We start from the raw sequence: 16,726 nt of genomic DNA, 5'->3' as shown, positions 1-16,726 counted from the left end.
AGATATCCTAAATCCGTCCGCAATTTAGCATCTTCAGTATTTTGGCATCATGATAAAAAATGTTTGGTGTGATTTCCGTGTTTCTGCTTGGAGGAGTATTAATTTGTTTACAGCCCGTTTTTTTAAAAAACCCACATTAAAATAAATATAGCCGACTTCCTGTTGGTCGTAGCTAATGACTGTAAATTAGAAAGTTGTCCGGATTAATAAGAACAATTTATGTACCGAGTTTGGTGTCTGTAGCTAAAACTAACCCCCCCATTTTTGACAAAAGGTGGCGCTATAGAGTGCCTCTTCCACGCCCGTTTATGAGCTTTTTCCAGTGTCTAACTATCATTAATACTGATATGTGTGTTGAGTTTCATGACATTCTAAACATGTTATCTGCCTCAAAATCACCAGAAACGAATTTTCAACTTTGACACGTTGCCATGGTAACATAATTTTAGATATCAATATTCCTTTCACAGTTTTACATCGGCCGTGTTTTGACATTATTCTGGTGAAGTTTGAAGCAAATCGAGTAAAAATAAGATGCTGAATTCAAAGCATTTTGAAAACGACACACTTCCTGCAGCCAGTTGGTGGCGCTATAACTTTCAGTCATAATAGTCACATCTATCCGATCGGCATCATACAACGAACAAATCACTGAAGTTTGATCTGCATCATACAATGTATGTGGACGTTATTACGCATTTCCTGGGTCTCATTTTTCGCCATAACTTCATCGCCTCGCCACGGGCAAACCGTTCGACATATCAAAAATATCTTCGCAATTTAGCGTCCCCAATGTCTTGAGATCATGTTCACCGAGTTTGGTGGCAATCGTATGGAAATCCTCAGAGGACTATATCAAATTCCAGAGCATGCGCTTTTTAAACAGCCCTGAATAGCCGACTTCCTGTTGGGCGGAGCCTAAGACATGCTGCGTGAAAGTTGTTCAGCTCAATGAGTTCTATATGTGTACCGAGTTTCATATGAATACGTGCAAGTATGTGTGAGCTATACATCAAGCTTTCTGACAATTTTGCAGGGGGCGCCGTAGAGCCCCTGTGCCACGCCCGGGTCCCAGCCTCAGCGGCGTCCTAATGGCCGCAGGTTCCAATGTGTGTGCCAATTTTCAAGAGTTTTCGGGCACGTTAAGGCCCCCAAAAGTACCCGGATAGTCGAAATAAAAAATAATAAAAAAAAAAAAAAAAAAAAAAAAAAAAAAAAAAATAATAATCCTTAGGGGAACAATAGGGCCCTGCGCCTTACTGGCTTGGGCCCTAATAATAATCCTTAGAAGAACAATAGGGCCCTGCGCCTTACTGGCTTGGGCCCTAATAATCCTTAGAAGAACAATAGGGCCCTGCGCCTTACTGGCTTGGGCCCTAAATATAGCTGCAAGCAGCGATGACGGGCCCAAGCCGTCAGCATACGCCACCCCGGTGGCATCGATAAAACGGTGCCCAGCGAGCACACGCATCACAGTAACCCTCTGGCAGTTTGGTTTTAAGGGATACGGCAATTAAAGAGTTAATCCAAACCATCAACTCTGTGAAACACACACACACACAGAACAACATATAAAACTTTAAATTCTGTGAAAATATATTTTTCATTGGTAGTTCATGTTAGTTAATGCATTTACTAATGCTAACAAATGAGAAATTATTATAGTTACCAAAAGGTTTTAATGATTTATAAGAATTTTTTAATGATTTATTTTTCCATTAACTAACATGAATAATTTTTTCTAACACAAATGAATAAAGTAAAAAATATATTGTTAATATTTAATGTTATTTGTGAATTAACCAATGTTAAAAAACATTATTTAACTGTTGTTAGTTAACATCATTAATAAATATATACCATTTAATGTTGATCAAAATCAATTCCAAAATGTGTTAATATATTTTTAAATTTTAAAGTTTTATTTTTTGAACATGACTATTTTTCTAATATTAAAAATATTTTGTTCATCGCTAGTTCATTGTAAGTTCATACTATCAATGAAGAATTAACATGCTGTAAAAATATATTTTTCATTGTTAGTTCACGTTAATTAATGCATTTCCTAATGTTAAGAAATGAGACCTTATTATAAAGTGTTATCAAAATCTTTAATGATTTATAAGCATTTTTTTAAGATTTTAAAAAACAGACCCTCTCTCTCTCTTTCTCTCTCTCACCCAGCTCCTCAATCCACACAGTCACTCACACAGTCACTCACAGCCCACCCCACCCCACCCCTCACTCAGATGCAGTGACAGGAGCTCTCACTCAGATGCATTGAAACAGCTCTCTGATAGTTTTTAAATTTTCTCCTCTGCATAGTGTATTGCAAATTCATGAAATTAATCACATATCCTCAGACTGTATTGTTCTGTGTATGTAATTTTTTATGAAGTGGTTGGAAGCTGTTCTTAAAAGATAAAAAAAAAAAAAAAAGTTTTCTCTTTTTTACTGTAACTTTAATAAATTGCCATTAAATCATCGTTCAAGATATCCTAAATCCGTCCGCAATTTAGCATCTTCAGTATTTTGGCATCATGAGAAAAAATGTTTGGTGTGATTTCCGTGTTTTTGCTTTGAGGAGTATTAATTTGTTTACAGCCCGTTTTTAAAAAAAACCCACATTAAAATAAATATAGCCGACTTCCTGTTGGTCGTAGCTAATGACTGTAAATTAGAAAGTTGTCCGGATTAATTAGAACAATTTATGTACCGAGTTTGGTGTCTGTAGCTATCATTATATATATAATCATTAATAATTATATACCATTTAATGTTGATCAATATTAATTCCAAAATGTGTTAATATATTATTAAATTTTAAAGTTTATCTTTTGAACATGATTATTTTTCTAACATTAAAAAGATTAATAAATGCTTTTAAAAAAATTGTTCTTTGTTAGTTCATACTATCATGGAAGAATTAACATGCTGTAAAAATATATTTTTCATTGTTAGTTCACGTTAATTAATGCATTTCCTAATGTTAAGAATTGAGACCTTATTATAAAGTGTTATCAAAATCTTTAATGATTTATAAGCATTTTTTAAAGATTTAAAAAAACAGACCCTCTCTCTCTCTCTTTCTCTCTCTCACCCACTGGCTCAATCCACACAGTCACTCACAGTCACTCACAGCCCACCCCACCCCCACCCCTCACTCAGATGCAGTGACAGGAGCTCTCACTCAGAAGCAGTATATCAACTCTCTGATAGTTTTTTAATTTTCTCCTCTGCATAGTGTATTGTAAATTCATGAAATTAATCACATATCCTCACACTGTATTGTTCTGTGTATGTAATTTTTTATGAAGTGTTTGGAAGCTGCTCTTAAAAGATAAAAAAAAAAAAAAATCTATTTTTTACTGTAACTTTAATAAATTGCCATTAAATCATCGTTCAAGATATCCTAAATCCGTCCGCAATTTAGCATCTTCAGTATTTTGGCATCATGATAAAAAATGTTTGGTGTGATTTCCGTGTTTCTGCTTGGAGGAGTATTAATTTGTTTACAGCCCGTTTTTTTAAAAAACCCACATTAAAATAAATATAGCCGACTTCCTGTTGGTCGTAGCTAATGACTGTAAATTAGAAAGTTGTCCGGATTAATAAGAACAATTTATGTACCGAGTTTGGTGTCTGTAGCTAAAACTAACCCCCCCATTTTTGACAAAAGGTGGCGCTATAGAGTGCCTCTTCCACGCCCGTTTATGAGCTTTTTCCAGTGTCTAACTATCATTAATACTGATATGTGTGTTGAGTTTCATGACATTCTAAACATGTTATCTGCCTCAAAATCACCAGAAACGAATTTTCAACTTTGACACGTTGCCATGGTAACATAATTTTAGATATCAATATTCCTTTCACAGTTTTACATCGGCCGTGTTTTGACATTATTCTGGTGAAGTTTGAAGCAAATCGAGTAAAAATAAGATGCTGAATTCAAAGCATTTTGAAAACGACACACTTCCTGCAGCCAGTTGGTGGCGCTATAACTTTCAGTCATAATAGTCACATCTATCCGATCGGCATCATACAACGAACAAATCACTGAAGTTTGATCTACATCATACAATGTATGTGGACGTTATTAGGCATTTCCTGGGTCTCATTTTTCGCCATAACTTCATCGCCTCGCCACGGGCAAACCGTTCGACATATCAAAAATATCTTCGCAATTTAGCGTCCCCAATGTCTTGAGATCATGTTCACCGAGTTTGGTGGCAATCGTATGGAAATCCTCAGAGGAGTATATCAAATTCCAGAGCATGCGCTTTTTAAACAGCCCTGAATAGCCGACTTCCTGTTGGGCGGAGCCTAAAACATGCAGCGTGAAAGTTGTTCAGCTCAATGAGTTCTATATGTGTACCAAGTTTCATATGAATACGTGCAAGTATGTGTGAGCTATACATCAAGCTTTCTGACAATTTTGCAGGGGGCGCCGTAGAGCCCCTGTGCCACGCCCGGGTCCCAGCCTCAGCGGCGTCCTAATGGCCGCAGGTTCCAACGTGCGTGCCAATTTTCAAGAGTTTTCGGGCACGTTAAGGCCCCCAAAAGTACCCGGATAGTCGAAATAAAAAATAATAAAAAAAAAAATAATAATAATCCTTAGGGGAACAATAGGGCCCTGCGCCTTACTGGCTTGGGCCCTAAAAATAATAATCCTTAGAAGAACAATAGGGCCCTGCGCCTTACTGGCTTGGGCCCTAATAATAATCCTTAGAAGAACAATAGGGCCCTGCGCCTTACTGGCTTGGGCCCTAATAAACAGGGATTTTCAGTTTTTTTTTTTAGGTCTAACATTAGTTTTTAGGTACAGAATTTGAATAAAGTAATCAAATGTAAAATAACATTCATATTTGACTGTATAAATCAAATATTAATCTTTATTAAAGTTATTCAGTCGAGCAGTGAGTGATTTCGTTGTTGTTGTTTGATTAATATTAAGAAAGTGCTGTCACTTTAAGGGAATGCACTGATCCAGATATGTCTGCTTGGATACTAACCAGGTTTTTTTTTTGTGAATTTGTCCATTCAAACACAATACTTCAAAGAGAGATTAATATTTGCCTGCGGAGAACCGTATGGTTAAATTTTACCGTTACACCCCTAATTTCTATTTACTTTTATTTAATTGTATTTACTTATTTTATAAAATATTATTTTTTGCATTCAGATTTTTAGTTTAAGATGTTATTGTTTATCTCATGTCACAGGTGAAAGAGACCATTAAAGAAAACATCAAGGAGCACCTGCTGGATGAAGACGAGGAGGAGGAGGAGGAGCAGCGGCGGCGCGAGGAGAAGTCCAAGTCTCTGAGTCTGCTGGAGTATAATCTGACCATGGACACGGCCAAACTCTTCATGTCCTGCCTGCACGCCTGGGGTCTGAACGGAGAGCTGGACGAGGTCTGTCTGAGTCGGCTGGGCATGCTCCGCCCGCACACACCCGTCTCCTTCGGCCTGATCTCCCGCGGAGGACACATGTCGCTCATGCTGCCCACCTTCAAAGACTCGCTGCTCCGGCAGCTGGCCAAAGGATGCGCCGAGGGCCGCAAGCTGTCCGTCTCCGAGATCGTGGGCAAAGGCACGTATGGCGTCTCCAGAGCTGTGACCACGCAGCACCTGCTCTCCGTCATCTCGTTGGCCAACACGCTGATGGGCATGACCAACGCCACCTTCATCGGGGAGCACATGAAGAAAGCACCAGCCAGGTGAAGACACTCAAACACTCACATAGGAGCATAATCACATCTGTGTCCCTGCAGCACAAAAGCAGTCAATAGTAGCATGGGTATATTTGTAGCAATAGCCAACAATACATTGTATGGGTCAAAATTGTCCATTTTTCTTTTATGCCAAAAATCATTTGGATATTACGTAGTGCTGTGGAATGATTAATCGCGATTAATCGCATCCAAAATAAAAGTTTTTACATAATATATGTGTCTGTACTGTGTAGGGCTGGGACAATAAATCGATTTGTGGATTTTCAGACTGCATTGCGATTCCACTGGAATCGATTCTGAGCTTAGATTTTAACAGCAGATGGCACTCTAATCTAGTTTTTATCCACACACTCAAATGCTCATGAAGAAGAGCGCTGCTTGTGCCTTCAGCTGATTTTATGAAAGGTTGTCTTTTAGGTTGAAGTGTGTGTAAGGATTTGGAAACAAGCAGAGTACGTCTGTTTCTAAAGCATGCAGCGCCATCTGCTGTTCAAAACTAACCTCAGAATCGACTCGAGAAAGAATCGCCATGCATTTGGAAAATCTCAGAATCGATGCCGAATCATTTATCGATTTGCGATGCATCAATTTATTTTCCCAGCCCTAGTACTCTGTATATTTATTATGTATATAAATTATATGAATGTACATATATGCATGTAATTACATGTAAATATTTTATATATACATAATAAATACACACACATTATGTAAACAAGAACTTTTATTTTGAATGCGATTAATCGTTTGACAGCACTAATATATATATATATATATATTAGTGCTGTCAATCGATTAAAAAAATTAACTAATTAATCACACATTTTTCTAAAATTAATCGTGATTAATCACGCTTAACCCCACCTAACATTCAAGTTTTTAAATAAACAATCTTCAAATGTACAATGTACAAACAACATAAAGACAGTATATTTTTAATATTTCTTTAATGGTATCTTTTTTATGATTGAAGGCCAGCATCACTGATATCAATACTACTGATGTCTCTATAAAAAAAAAAATTTGCTCCCTGAATATTTAACCATTACTGCAGCCATTCAGCATTACAGTATAATTGAGAGCTATCAATTTTAACGTTTATTAGACTTAACGTCTAATTTAAGTGAACTTAAAACAATCTTCACATGAACCCATTATAATAAATGACATATTTAGCTACCTGTGCCCTTCAGCAGAAATATACAGAAAATTAATACTTACCAAACACTAAATTCTAAATATAGATGAACCCCTTAAAACTATAAAAGTTATTGATTTGCTCATTTTTTCTTTTGTTCTTGGATTAATAGACATCACAGCAGCTGGTTATTAATTTATTTGCCTGCTATTGCTTTAAAAGCTGCTGCTGCTGAAGGTGATGGGGATCTGACATGCATCTTATTTTCTCACAAATCTCTTTACATTTTCTGACTCACTTCAGGTCTGAAAGTCTCAACTAATGAGCGGATGAGTTGAATTGGGTATTTTAGATGAGGGAGACAGTGCTAGGGTTCCTCAGGACAGTTTTTAAAACCATTTCAGAGACATGTACTTAAATGTGACGCATATATAACATAGGCTATTGCATGCATGCACACAGTTTAAGGCAGCTTTAATCGCCTTTTTGGTAACTTCATGCCTGAACTGACGGCATAACTACGACATTGCATGCACGTAGTTTCTTTCGCTGTATGATATGAAATGATATAGGCTACAGCGCGCACCGGCACCTATGTGCGTGTATTTGAAGAGTGCGCGCTACGAGCACAGTATCTTTTACGCGCTTGTTTGACTCGCGTCTGGCGTGGAGGCGACGTATAGAGCACGTGTCTGAAACTTCTCCCGTTTGATGTGGTCATAAAGATATTCTGCATCTAAATAAACGCAATCCTTTGCAAGAAAAAAAGAGACAGAGGCAGCAGTTACGAATGAGGTGGCCAACCCTAGCCCCGCCCCTGCGTTATTTTGCGTTAATATTTTTAACGCGTTAATCTGAAAATAATTAATAGCATGCGTTAACGCGCTAATTTTGACACCACTAAAATATATATATATATATATATATATATATGTGTATATATGTGTATATGTATATGCATGTATATAATAAAAATGTATATAGCATCATAAAATATAATCGTAAAATATAAATGTGATACTTTAAACTGTCTTTGAAAGTGCTAGATGGGACCAGGCGTGTTTTGGTTGCGTGTTAATATCATGTAAATATCATGTAAAAGTATTTTAGATGACCAGATGTGATCAGATGACCTAGGATGGGATGGTAAAGCCAGCTGTAAAACATGTTTTAGATGGGAACCAAACCAGCATCACAGAGCAAAAGAACAGAGCGCTGTAGTCTTTCAGATGTCTCATGCACACAGATACATCACAGCAAATAAAAACTGTACAAAGAAAGAAAACAACCTTGAAGCAGCGGACGGAGAATCAGCAAGAGAAGCTCAACCCGCTGTTTCTATTGTTTACCTGTGTTTTCTTTTGCGTATCTGGGGGCTTTAATTTTCCTGGGCTCTCAGGGGTTGGATGGAGGTTCAGGTGCGAGCGGACAGTGAGATAGAAAGTCTCCGAGCGTGAAGCGTCTCATCTCGTACCCAGGGGACGGCTGCTGTTGTTCTGGTCATGATGGCCCCGCGGGGTGCAGGCGACTGAAGGGTATCGAGCTCTGGCTCGTGTTTGCTGATCGCTCGTTGTCCGCAGGTGAGAGATGTGAGCGTCGTGCTCTGCAGGTGAACTGACGGCCGGCTGGAAACGCGTGAAACTCATCAATACGGCCCGTCAATGTGTTTGTGGATCATGTTTAGATTGAAGGGCAGCACCACCGATTTCTTTCAAAGTCACTTTTACCTTCAAATAACTTTTGGGAGTCAATATAATGAGCGCTCATAAAAGTTTGAGGTAGATTTATACTGTAGTTATCGTATTTTCACATTCGATTTAGTCTTGAGGTTTTTTTATGTGATCAAAATCACTGTACAAATAATGTTGGTCATTCGTTATTTCATGACAGACTTATTATTTCTGGAAATTTGCATAATTATACTACATGCAGTTTTTTGTCATTTTTAATGGTGATTCTTATGGGATTTTCATAATTTTAGAGTAAAAAAAAAAAAAAAATATATATATATATATATATATATATATATATATATAACAAATTAAATATATATTTATTTCAATATTTATTTGATACGAAAATTGGTAATACATTTAATAATAATTTAATATAATATATATAAAAAATATATATATATTATATATTCTTATTCATTATTTAAACTATTTAAATTATGCTTATTTTGTTATATTTTGCTTATTTTAGAAAATTATAGCACCCTGTAAAACAAACATTTGATAAATTAAACTTAAAAATAACACCTTTTTCTACATATAATTTAAATAATTATTAATAACTAAATTTAATAAATAAAAATAATTATTTCTTCACATTACCATATTAAAAGTCTGAGATTTGTTATGCATAATATAACGAGAATTCCAGAGAAACATGCTTAAATAATAATTATAAAAACTGTCATAATGCAAAGAATCTTTACAGTACAAAAATATGCTTCCTTTTCTTTGTGCAAAATATAATTTCTTTCATAAATCAGTTTTTGAACGTGTTTTTGAAAGACTTTTTAGTCCTATGTTTCATTGCAAATGCTGATATTTTGTACAGCTATTTAAAGTGCTAATTTTATCCATGTGATGCCGAAGCAAGAAAACAGTCCTTCTGTTTGTATTAGTTCGATTACAAACAGTTATTAAAGCATGTATGAACATCTTTCAATCTCTGTGTTGCTCTGAGCAAAATTTGCCCCTCATTTTTATGAGGCAATTTCACATTTATGGCCGTTCTTTAAATTCATTTTCTGAACTCTTTGGGGGGCAAAGTTACGCAGTGGAAAGTGAAAACGCACCGCTGTGCTCCAGAAAGATGGGATTTTCAATAACTTATTAAACACGCCTAGGATGAAACCGGCAGAAATGTTGGAATTGAAATAAAATCTGTTTGTGGATGTTTGGATTGTCTCCACTAAACTGCAGTTTTACAGTCTTTTACAGTGTGCTCTGAAGCTTTTACAGCCAATAAAACAGTCAAAGCGGCTAAAACTTCTCTGACAGACTTTCTTTCAGATGCCTTTTAACTCCATAGTTTGTGAAACGTTTCAAACTGCTCACCTACAGCTTCTTGAACTCGGTCAGAAGTCGTTTATTTCATATCTTTTCTCTCAAAATGTGCTTTTAGAAACTGGATTCTGAGCAGAATGTGGAATGAAAGCTTTAACGAGCTCCGGCTCTCGTTAGAGTGAATGTGATGGGTGGAGCGGAGAGGAATGGGAAACCTGAGAGAGCATTAGACACAAACACACTGAATCTGAGAGAGAGAGAGAGAGATGACAAGCTTCTCTTTACTTCCTCTAAATGACAAGAGTTCTTCACACTAGGGTGCGCAGATATATATACATTGATACATAAAAATATATTTCAGTGGTTTTCAGTCTTTTCATCACAAATCTTAATATTTAATGTTTAATTATAATTGATTATATATATATATATATTTATTTATAATTGTAAAATTAATGTATCAATGCAAGCTCTATCACCCTAATTTGATTATATGTTTTTATGAATTGCTTTTTTTTGTAACATTATTTTATTCCATCCTATTTTAATTTGATTCCAGTAGTAAATATGGAGTAAAAAATCCAAAGCATTTGCAATATTAACAAAAACTGATATCTCAATATTTTGGGGATTTTGGCATCAGGGTTGTTAAATTTTTAACATTTTTGTATTTTCAGTTCAGTTTTAGTAGGTTTATTTATTTATTTATTTTTCTCAAATGTCTATATTGTTTTCATTAATAAAAAAAATTATATAACATTTCAGGTTTAGAAATGTTGCCTTGCCGAAAACTTGCTGAGATTAAGTTTTAAGTTTTATATTTTGATTTATTTCAGTTAATGCTTATTTCAATTAACCAAAATCTGTTTTATGGTTATAGTTCTAGTTAAGTATAATAACCCTGTTTGGTGTTGACTATACAGCATTTAGACAATATTTAGCATCCTTCAAAAATGTGTTTGTGAAACCTTTACATTGTACTAGCTTGTTCTTGTTAATAGGATGTTATTTATATAAAATCAATGTAAAATGCACCAGATACAGCCAAGGTGGCTAATTTTCCAAATTTATTAGTAAATGTTGAGATTGAAAGGTGCTCTTACTTGGCTGACAAAGGTGATTTTATTTTATTTTATTTTTAGAACCAATATATTTAACCCTTGTGCGTCAATAAGAAAAAAAACGTTACACACAGGTCTATAGTGGACAAAAATGTCCATGTCAAAAAACTGTCCTATTATTGTAGAAGTAAAAAAAGTTATAGAGGTTTACATTTATGAAAATTATTTATGAACAATATTTGATATCAAATATATATTTTATGAAACAACTCTATACCTGCTAGAAAATCAAAGCCATAAATCTAAACAATTTGTGATCCAAATTTGAGGTTGATATCTCAAAAATGGATCTTTCAGTAAGATTTAGTTTGAGCGCAGAATCAAATTTTCCCCAGTAGATGCCAGCAAAACTCTGCTGGTGCACACAGTGGGTGGATTTGGGAGTTTTTCCTCTCGTAAATATTACAAGAACACACAAGTTTTGTTATGACACACATACAAACCACACTCTGACATCTACACCCACACAATTATAGCTGCATTATTTATCCAATTGGCTCTATAATATGCAGCACTGTGGAGCTTCTGTCACTACAACAAATTCCTTGTATGTGTAAACATACTTGGCCAATAAAGCTCATTCTGATTCTGATTCTGATTCAGAAGCAGAAAACCGGAATAAAGCAAGTATTTGCGGTATAGACCCTTATAGACCAAACCTGAAAAAATGGCACCATCTGGCAAAAAATAGTAAAAAATTTAATTTCAAAGCCTTGCCAAAAGAATGAAAGCCTATTAACAAAAATCGCATCATTTCACACTTAAACGGCACTGCGATTAAAAATATCAGTTTTAATGGGGACATTTTTGTCCAAAAGGAACTATTTTTGTACCTAGTGCAAAATAGATTTATTAAAGGAAATGGCGGTGATGTAGTAAAACTCCAATAAAAATACACATCTGTGCCAACATTTATGCAGCTTGTAATAACACAGGCAAAATTATCAAAAAAAAAAACTGAAAAGGACAAAAATGTCCAAAAGGTCGCACAAGGGTTAAGGAAAAGAGGTCTTCTTGATTCACTTGAAACTGCAGCATTAAAGTAAAACAATACAGACATATTTCATTGTTGCCAACAGGATTTACTTTGTAAGATTAACTAAACTATTAACAAAAATAATAGTTTTTGTTGATAATCTTTCTCTCTCACACACACATGCATGTTGACATGAATGTATTCGTGGGTTTATATACACACACACTCACTCACAGACCTGTATAAATACACACTCACACACACCCGCACCGGTCTGATGTTAAATTCTATGCTGCGGATGTGTGTTAAATATTTCATTTGGCCTTTTGTGTTTCAGGCCCCCAAGACCAGGAACCCCTGAGACCCCGAGAAAAAGCACCCCACAGGCCTCCAGCCCGGCCCTGCAAGCACAGATCAAACAAGGTAACTACAAAGACAGAGCACTCGCCTCCAAAAGAAAGTCTGCCCTCATGAAAACCTCTGCTCTGGCTGTAAAACAAACTCTCCTCACACTCTCTCAGGATCAGACGCTTCATGCTCCTCTTTCTTTCCGATACCTTTATTTTCTGCCAAAAAAAGTTTCTTTTAAAAATGTTTACAACAAGGTCTTATTAGTTAGTGCATTAACTAACATCAACTAACAATGAGCAATATACAAATATTTACCGAATTTATTCTGGATTTAGTCTTGTTCATGTCTATAGTGCATGAAAGGCACAATACTTGATTTTCTTTCTTTCTTTCAGGAACAATGCACATTAATAATACATAAAATCAATGTAAAATCGGCCAGATTTAGCCAAGGAGGCTAATTTTAAAAACATATTAGTGATTGTTGAAATGTTGTATTAATTAATTGTTGGGTGTTCTTACTATTTTATTTTATCAGATGAACTATTACTTGGCTGAACACTCATTGAGAATGTTTAATGCAAGAATTGTTAAAATTTTATTAAATTTAGTTGAAACATATTTAAAGATTAACCAGAATTTATAAATTAATAAAAGCAGATTTAAAGTGTATTAGTAAATGCTTATTTATTTATTTTATTTTATTGTTTCTTATCAAATCAGAGGAACTATTATTTGGCCAAACAGCCATTTCCATGTAGATTCAGAAAGTTTAATGCAAGTATTGTTAAAATGTTAAGTATAGTTAAAAAAAATAGTTAAGCATTAACTAATATTAATAAATGGTGTAAAAATATTGTTCATTGTTAGGTCATGTTAACTAAAGATACAAACAAAACCTTATTGTAAAGTGGTAAGTGTTCAAATTATAAAGTATGTATGTATTTATATATTGTATATGTGACCCTGGAGCACAAAACCAGTCTTAAGTGTCAGTTTTTTTAAATTGAGATTTATGCATCATCTGAAATCTGAACAAATAATCTTTCCATTGATGTATGGTTTGTTAGGACAATATTTGAAAATCTGGAATCTGAGGGAGCAAAAAAATCTAAATATTGAGAAAATCTCCTTTAAAGTTGTTCAAATGAAGTCCTTAGCAATGCATATTACTAATCAGAAATTAAGTTTTGGTATATTTACAGTAGGAAATTTATAAAATATCTTCATGGAACATGATCTTTACGTAATGTCCTAATGATTTTTGGCATATAAGAAAAATCAATAATTTTGACCCATACAATGTATTTTTGGCTATTGCTACAAATATACCCCAGCGACTTATGACTGGTTTTGTGCTCCAGGGTCACTAATGATTTGTTGAAGAAAGAGTGGAGAAACTCAAGGGTTGTTTTTTCTTCCCATCTTGCATGGAATGATGATCTGGTCTCTATATGACTCTTTCAGTGCAAGTGTGTGGGATTTGTTTCATCGTCCAACAGGTGAAAATACTCGTTTTAGCAAATCTTAGTTCTTTTTTGTTTTTTTGCATTCAAGCCTTGTTCGAGAAGTTCTAGATAACTCACAGCACAGAAATTGTCCCGTTTAGTGCGCAGTGTCTGTCTAAAGCCTGTTAGTAACACATACACACACACACACACACACACACACACACACACACACACACACGCTCTTCCTCAATACGTGCCCTAATTTGTCCCCTGTCCAGAGCAGCTATTGTTCATGCACAATAGAGCAGGACTGTGAATAATGGTTTGTGTGGAGCTGCACACGCCACACGCCTGTCCGGCTCTTTCAGAGGGGAAGTGGCTTCTGTCGCGCTTCTCTTTGACCAGAAGGGCCTGCAGCGTTTCTTTCTCATGCTAAAAGTCTTTGACTGGACAAAACCGCAGCGAGAAGCGTCCTGACACGCGCCTGTCCGATGAATTCTCACGCCGAGCAGGAAAATGTTATGAAAGAGCGCGAGAGATAGAGCGAGTCCTCTGAGATGTGCTGAGATTATTGATCTAACACTTCTCTTTAGGTTTGTACACATAATGAAAGTTATTCACCACGTGTAGCGTTTTCTCCCTCCTCTCGTTTCCTTGTATTGATCCGGACGGGTTTGTGAAACTGTGCTTAGCTTGTGTTATTAAGTGTTTTTTAATGGAGCCGTTCTTTAAATCGTGCGTCGAGATAAAAGCCGAGCGTGTGCCGGAGGAAGCAGGGATTTAGAGAAACAAACACCAGCGTTTTCAGCAGATTTGGCCGTGTGTTACACATTTCAGTGTTGAAGAGGCCTGTAGATTATTTTGGTCAACAGGGAAACTGATATTAATTTTTTTTTTTAATTGTCATGTTTTAAAATTCACTTGTTTTATTTGGTTTTTTAAGTGAAATAATGATTTTATTTTAATAATTTTTTAATTGTAATTATTTTATTTTGTATTTTATTTTTATTATTTTATTTTATAAATCAAAAATATAATATAATATATATTTTTCCCTAATGAGAGGAACTATTATTTGGCTGAACAGTCATTGCCAAGTAGATTCAGACAGTTTAAAGCATAACAATAAACAATTTAATGGTAGCATTAAGTAGTCAAAAAAAACCCACAAAATTAATTGCATGCTCATTTTACAGTGCTTTTGATATTTACAGATGATGCTTTTTATTTTGCATTTGTATTTTAATGTTATGATCGACAGACATGCTTTAACGATGCACAAGATCTTTAAAAGATCCTAAAAACTCTTCAATCACACACTCATGCCTTAAAAAGATCGTAAATTGCAGCTGAAAGTCGTGGGAAATTTTAAGTTGTTTTCCAGTACAAATATCTAAACATCCATAAATAAAAATACAAATACTTGAAATGCAAAATAAAGATGATTGAAGTCTTGTTTTCTAAGAAATTTAGCAAAATTAATTGTTTATGCTTAAACGTGTTTTCACTTTGAATTAAATAGATTTTTCTGACCTCATCAGATATTTGTTCTTGTTTTAATCATAAACTCACTTTATTTTGATTAATTTCTTCATGCATTCTTTTTAATTGGTCTTAAAAAGGTCTCAAAAAGAGCTTATAAAACCTAAGAAACCCTGAATTGAATTAACTCGTGGTTTGTACATTGGCTGTCGTACTTTAATTTGAAAGAAAAACAGATTGCCTTTACATTCATAATATAATAATTCAACAGCACATTTTTGGCTGCTACAAATTTACCTAAAAATACTTAGTTTTTAGAACTTTTTGAACATGATCACTGGTATATAAACATCAGCAATAGGAAATGTTACAAGTTTATCATATTGCTGTTACATCAAAGTATTTGACTAAATAAATAATAATAAATAATCTAAACAAGTTGTGCAGCTTTAGAATGAATACTTATTTTGTGTGTGATAATGTATAGGACTATTGGACAATATCAGCAATATCTCAGTGGCCAAATACTGCATATACACTGATTGATCGCTGCTAAACATGTAGTTGTAGAAATATATTTGTGATTTTCTCTCCATCCAGGACTGTGCCGCGGCTCACTGTCTCTCTCTGTCTGCATGCATGGCTTCGCTCTGCCATCTCTCTCTCTCTCTCTCTCTCTCAAGTGCTCATGGGATTTGTAGTTCTTGCTCTCTCAGTCACAGCTGTAGATCTTCAGCGGTCAGGTGATCAGAAATATTAATAAACGTATGTTTCAAGAACTGCATCTAGAGAGAAAGACTAGAGAATGAGCTGAAGTCTCATTGACTTTCAAAAGATGTCTTGTCATTTTACCTTTTCTTCTCATTTCTGCTAGATACAGTCTGGGAGAATATTACAATTTTATTATTATTTTATTTTTGAATAATTAAAAATATAATTATTTTTCAGGTGCAGTGAAATGGCTTTTATGGAAATAACATCAGAAAAGTTTAGTGAAATACTGGGGTTTTTTTGGTTTTCATTTAAATTTATCGCAAGCGCATATATAATAGTATCAAGAGTTTAAAAGGTTAAATCGATTTAAACCTTCATCTCATTCAGATTTTGTTGAATTAACCATATTTTTTCATCTGTTTCCAGGTTTCAGCACTTATTTTATAAAACATTTACTATGGTAGTCGTAGATTCCACCTTAATACCATGGTAAACTACTATAATAACAGAATTACTTTTTAACGTTTATTAATGTCCGATGATTCTACAGTATAATAACTGATTTATTGCATTAAATATATTTTGGGAAATTGACACCTAAAATGATTTAAACAGCTTTTTAATTACTTTTAATGCTGCCTTATGAACTATATGAATTTATAGAAGTACAAAGTCAAAAATATCATATGTCTACAGGAATATTTATTATGAGCTAGTGAAGGCAAAAAGATTAAAAATGAAG

General features: G+C 34.7%; 2 protein-coding genes across 2 annotated transcripts in view; one reads left to right on the top strand and one right to left on the bottom strand.

Annotated features, from left to right (window-relative positions):
- LOC306861931 (uncharacterized protein) overlaps nt 1-16,726 on the bottom strand; it is a 1,169,885-nt gene that overhangs the window by 468,277 nt on the left and 684,882 nt on the right. The gene's annotated exons all lie outside the window — the stretch shown is intronic.
- LOC306861923 (WD repeat-containing protein 7-like) overlaps nt 1-16,726 on the top strand; it is a 137,018-nt gene that overhangs the window by 54,883 nt on the left and 65,409 nt on the right. Inside the window, exons 16-17 of the mRNA XM_079404410.1 lie at nt 5,223-5,719; nt 12,324-12,409. Of these exons, the coding sequence (XP_079260536.1) occupies nt 5,223-5,719; nt 12,324-12,409 (583 nt within the window). The remainder of the gene's footprint in view (nt 1-5,222; nt 5,720-12,323; nt 12,410-16,726) is intronic.

Source organism: Barbus barbus (assembly GCF_936440315.1).
Source record: "Barbus barbus genome assembly, chromosome: 43".
NCBI classification, from domain to species: domain Eukaryota; kingdom Metazoa; phylum Chordata; class Actinopteri; order Cypriniformes; family Cyprinidae; genus Barbus; species Barbus barbus.
The sequence above is the reverse complement of the archived record's forward strand: the minus strand, read 5'-3'. Positions and strand labels throughout refer to the sequence as shown.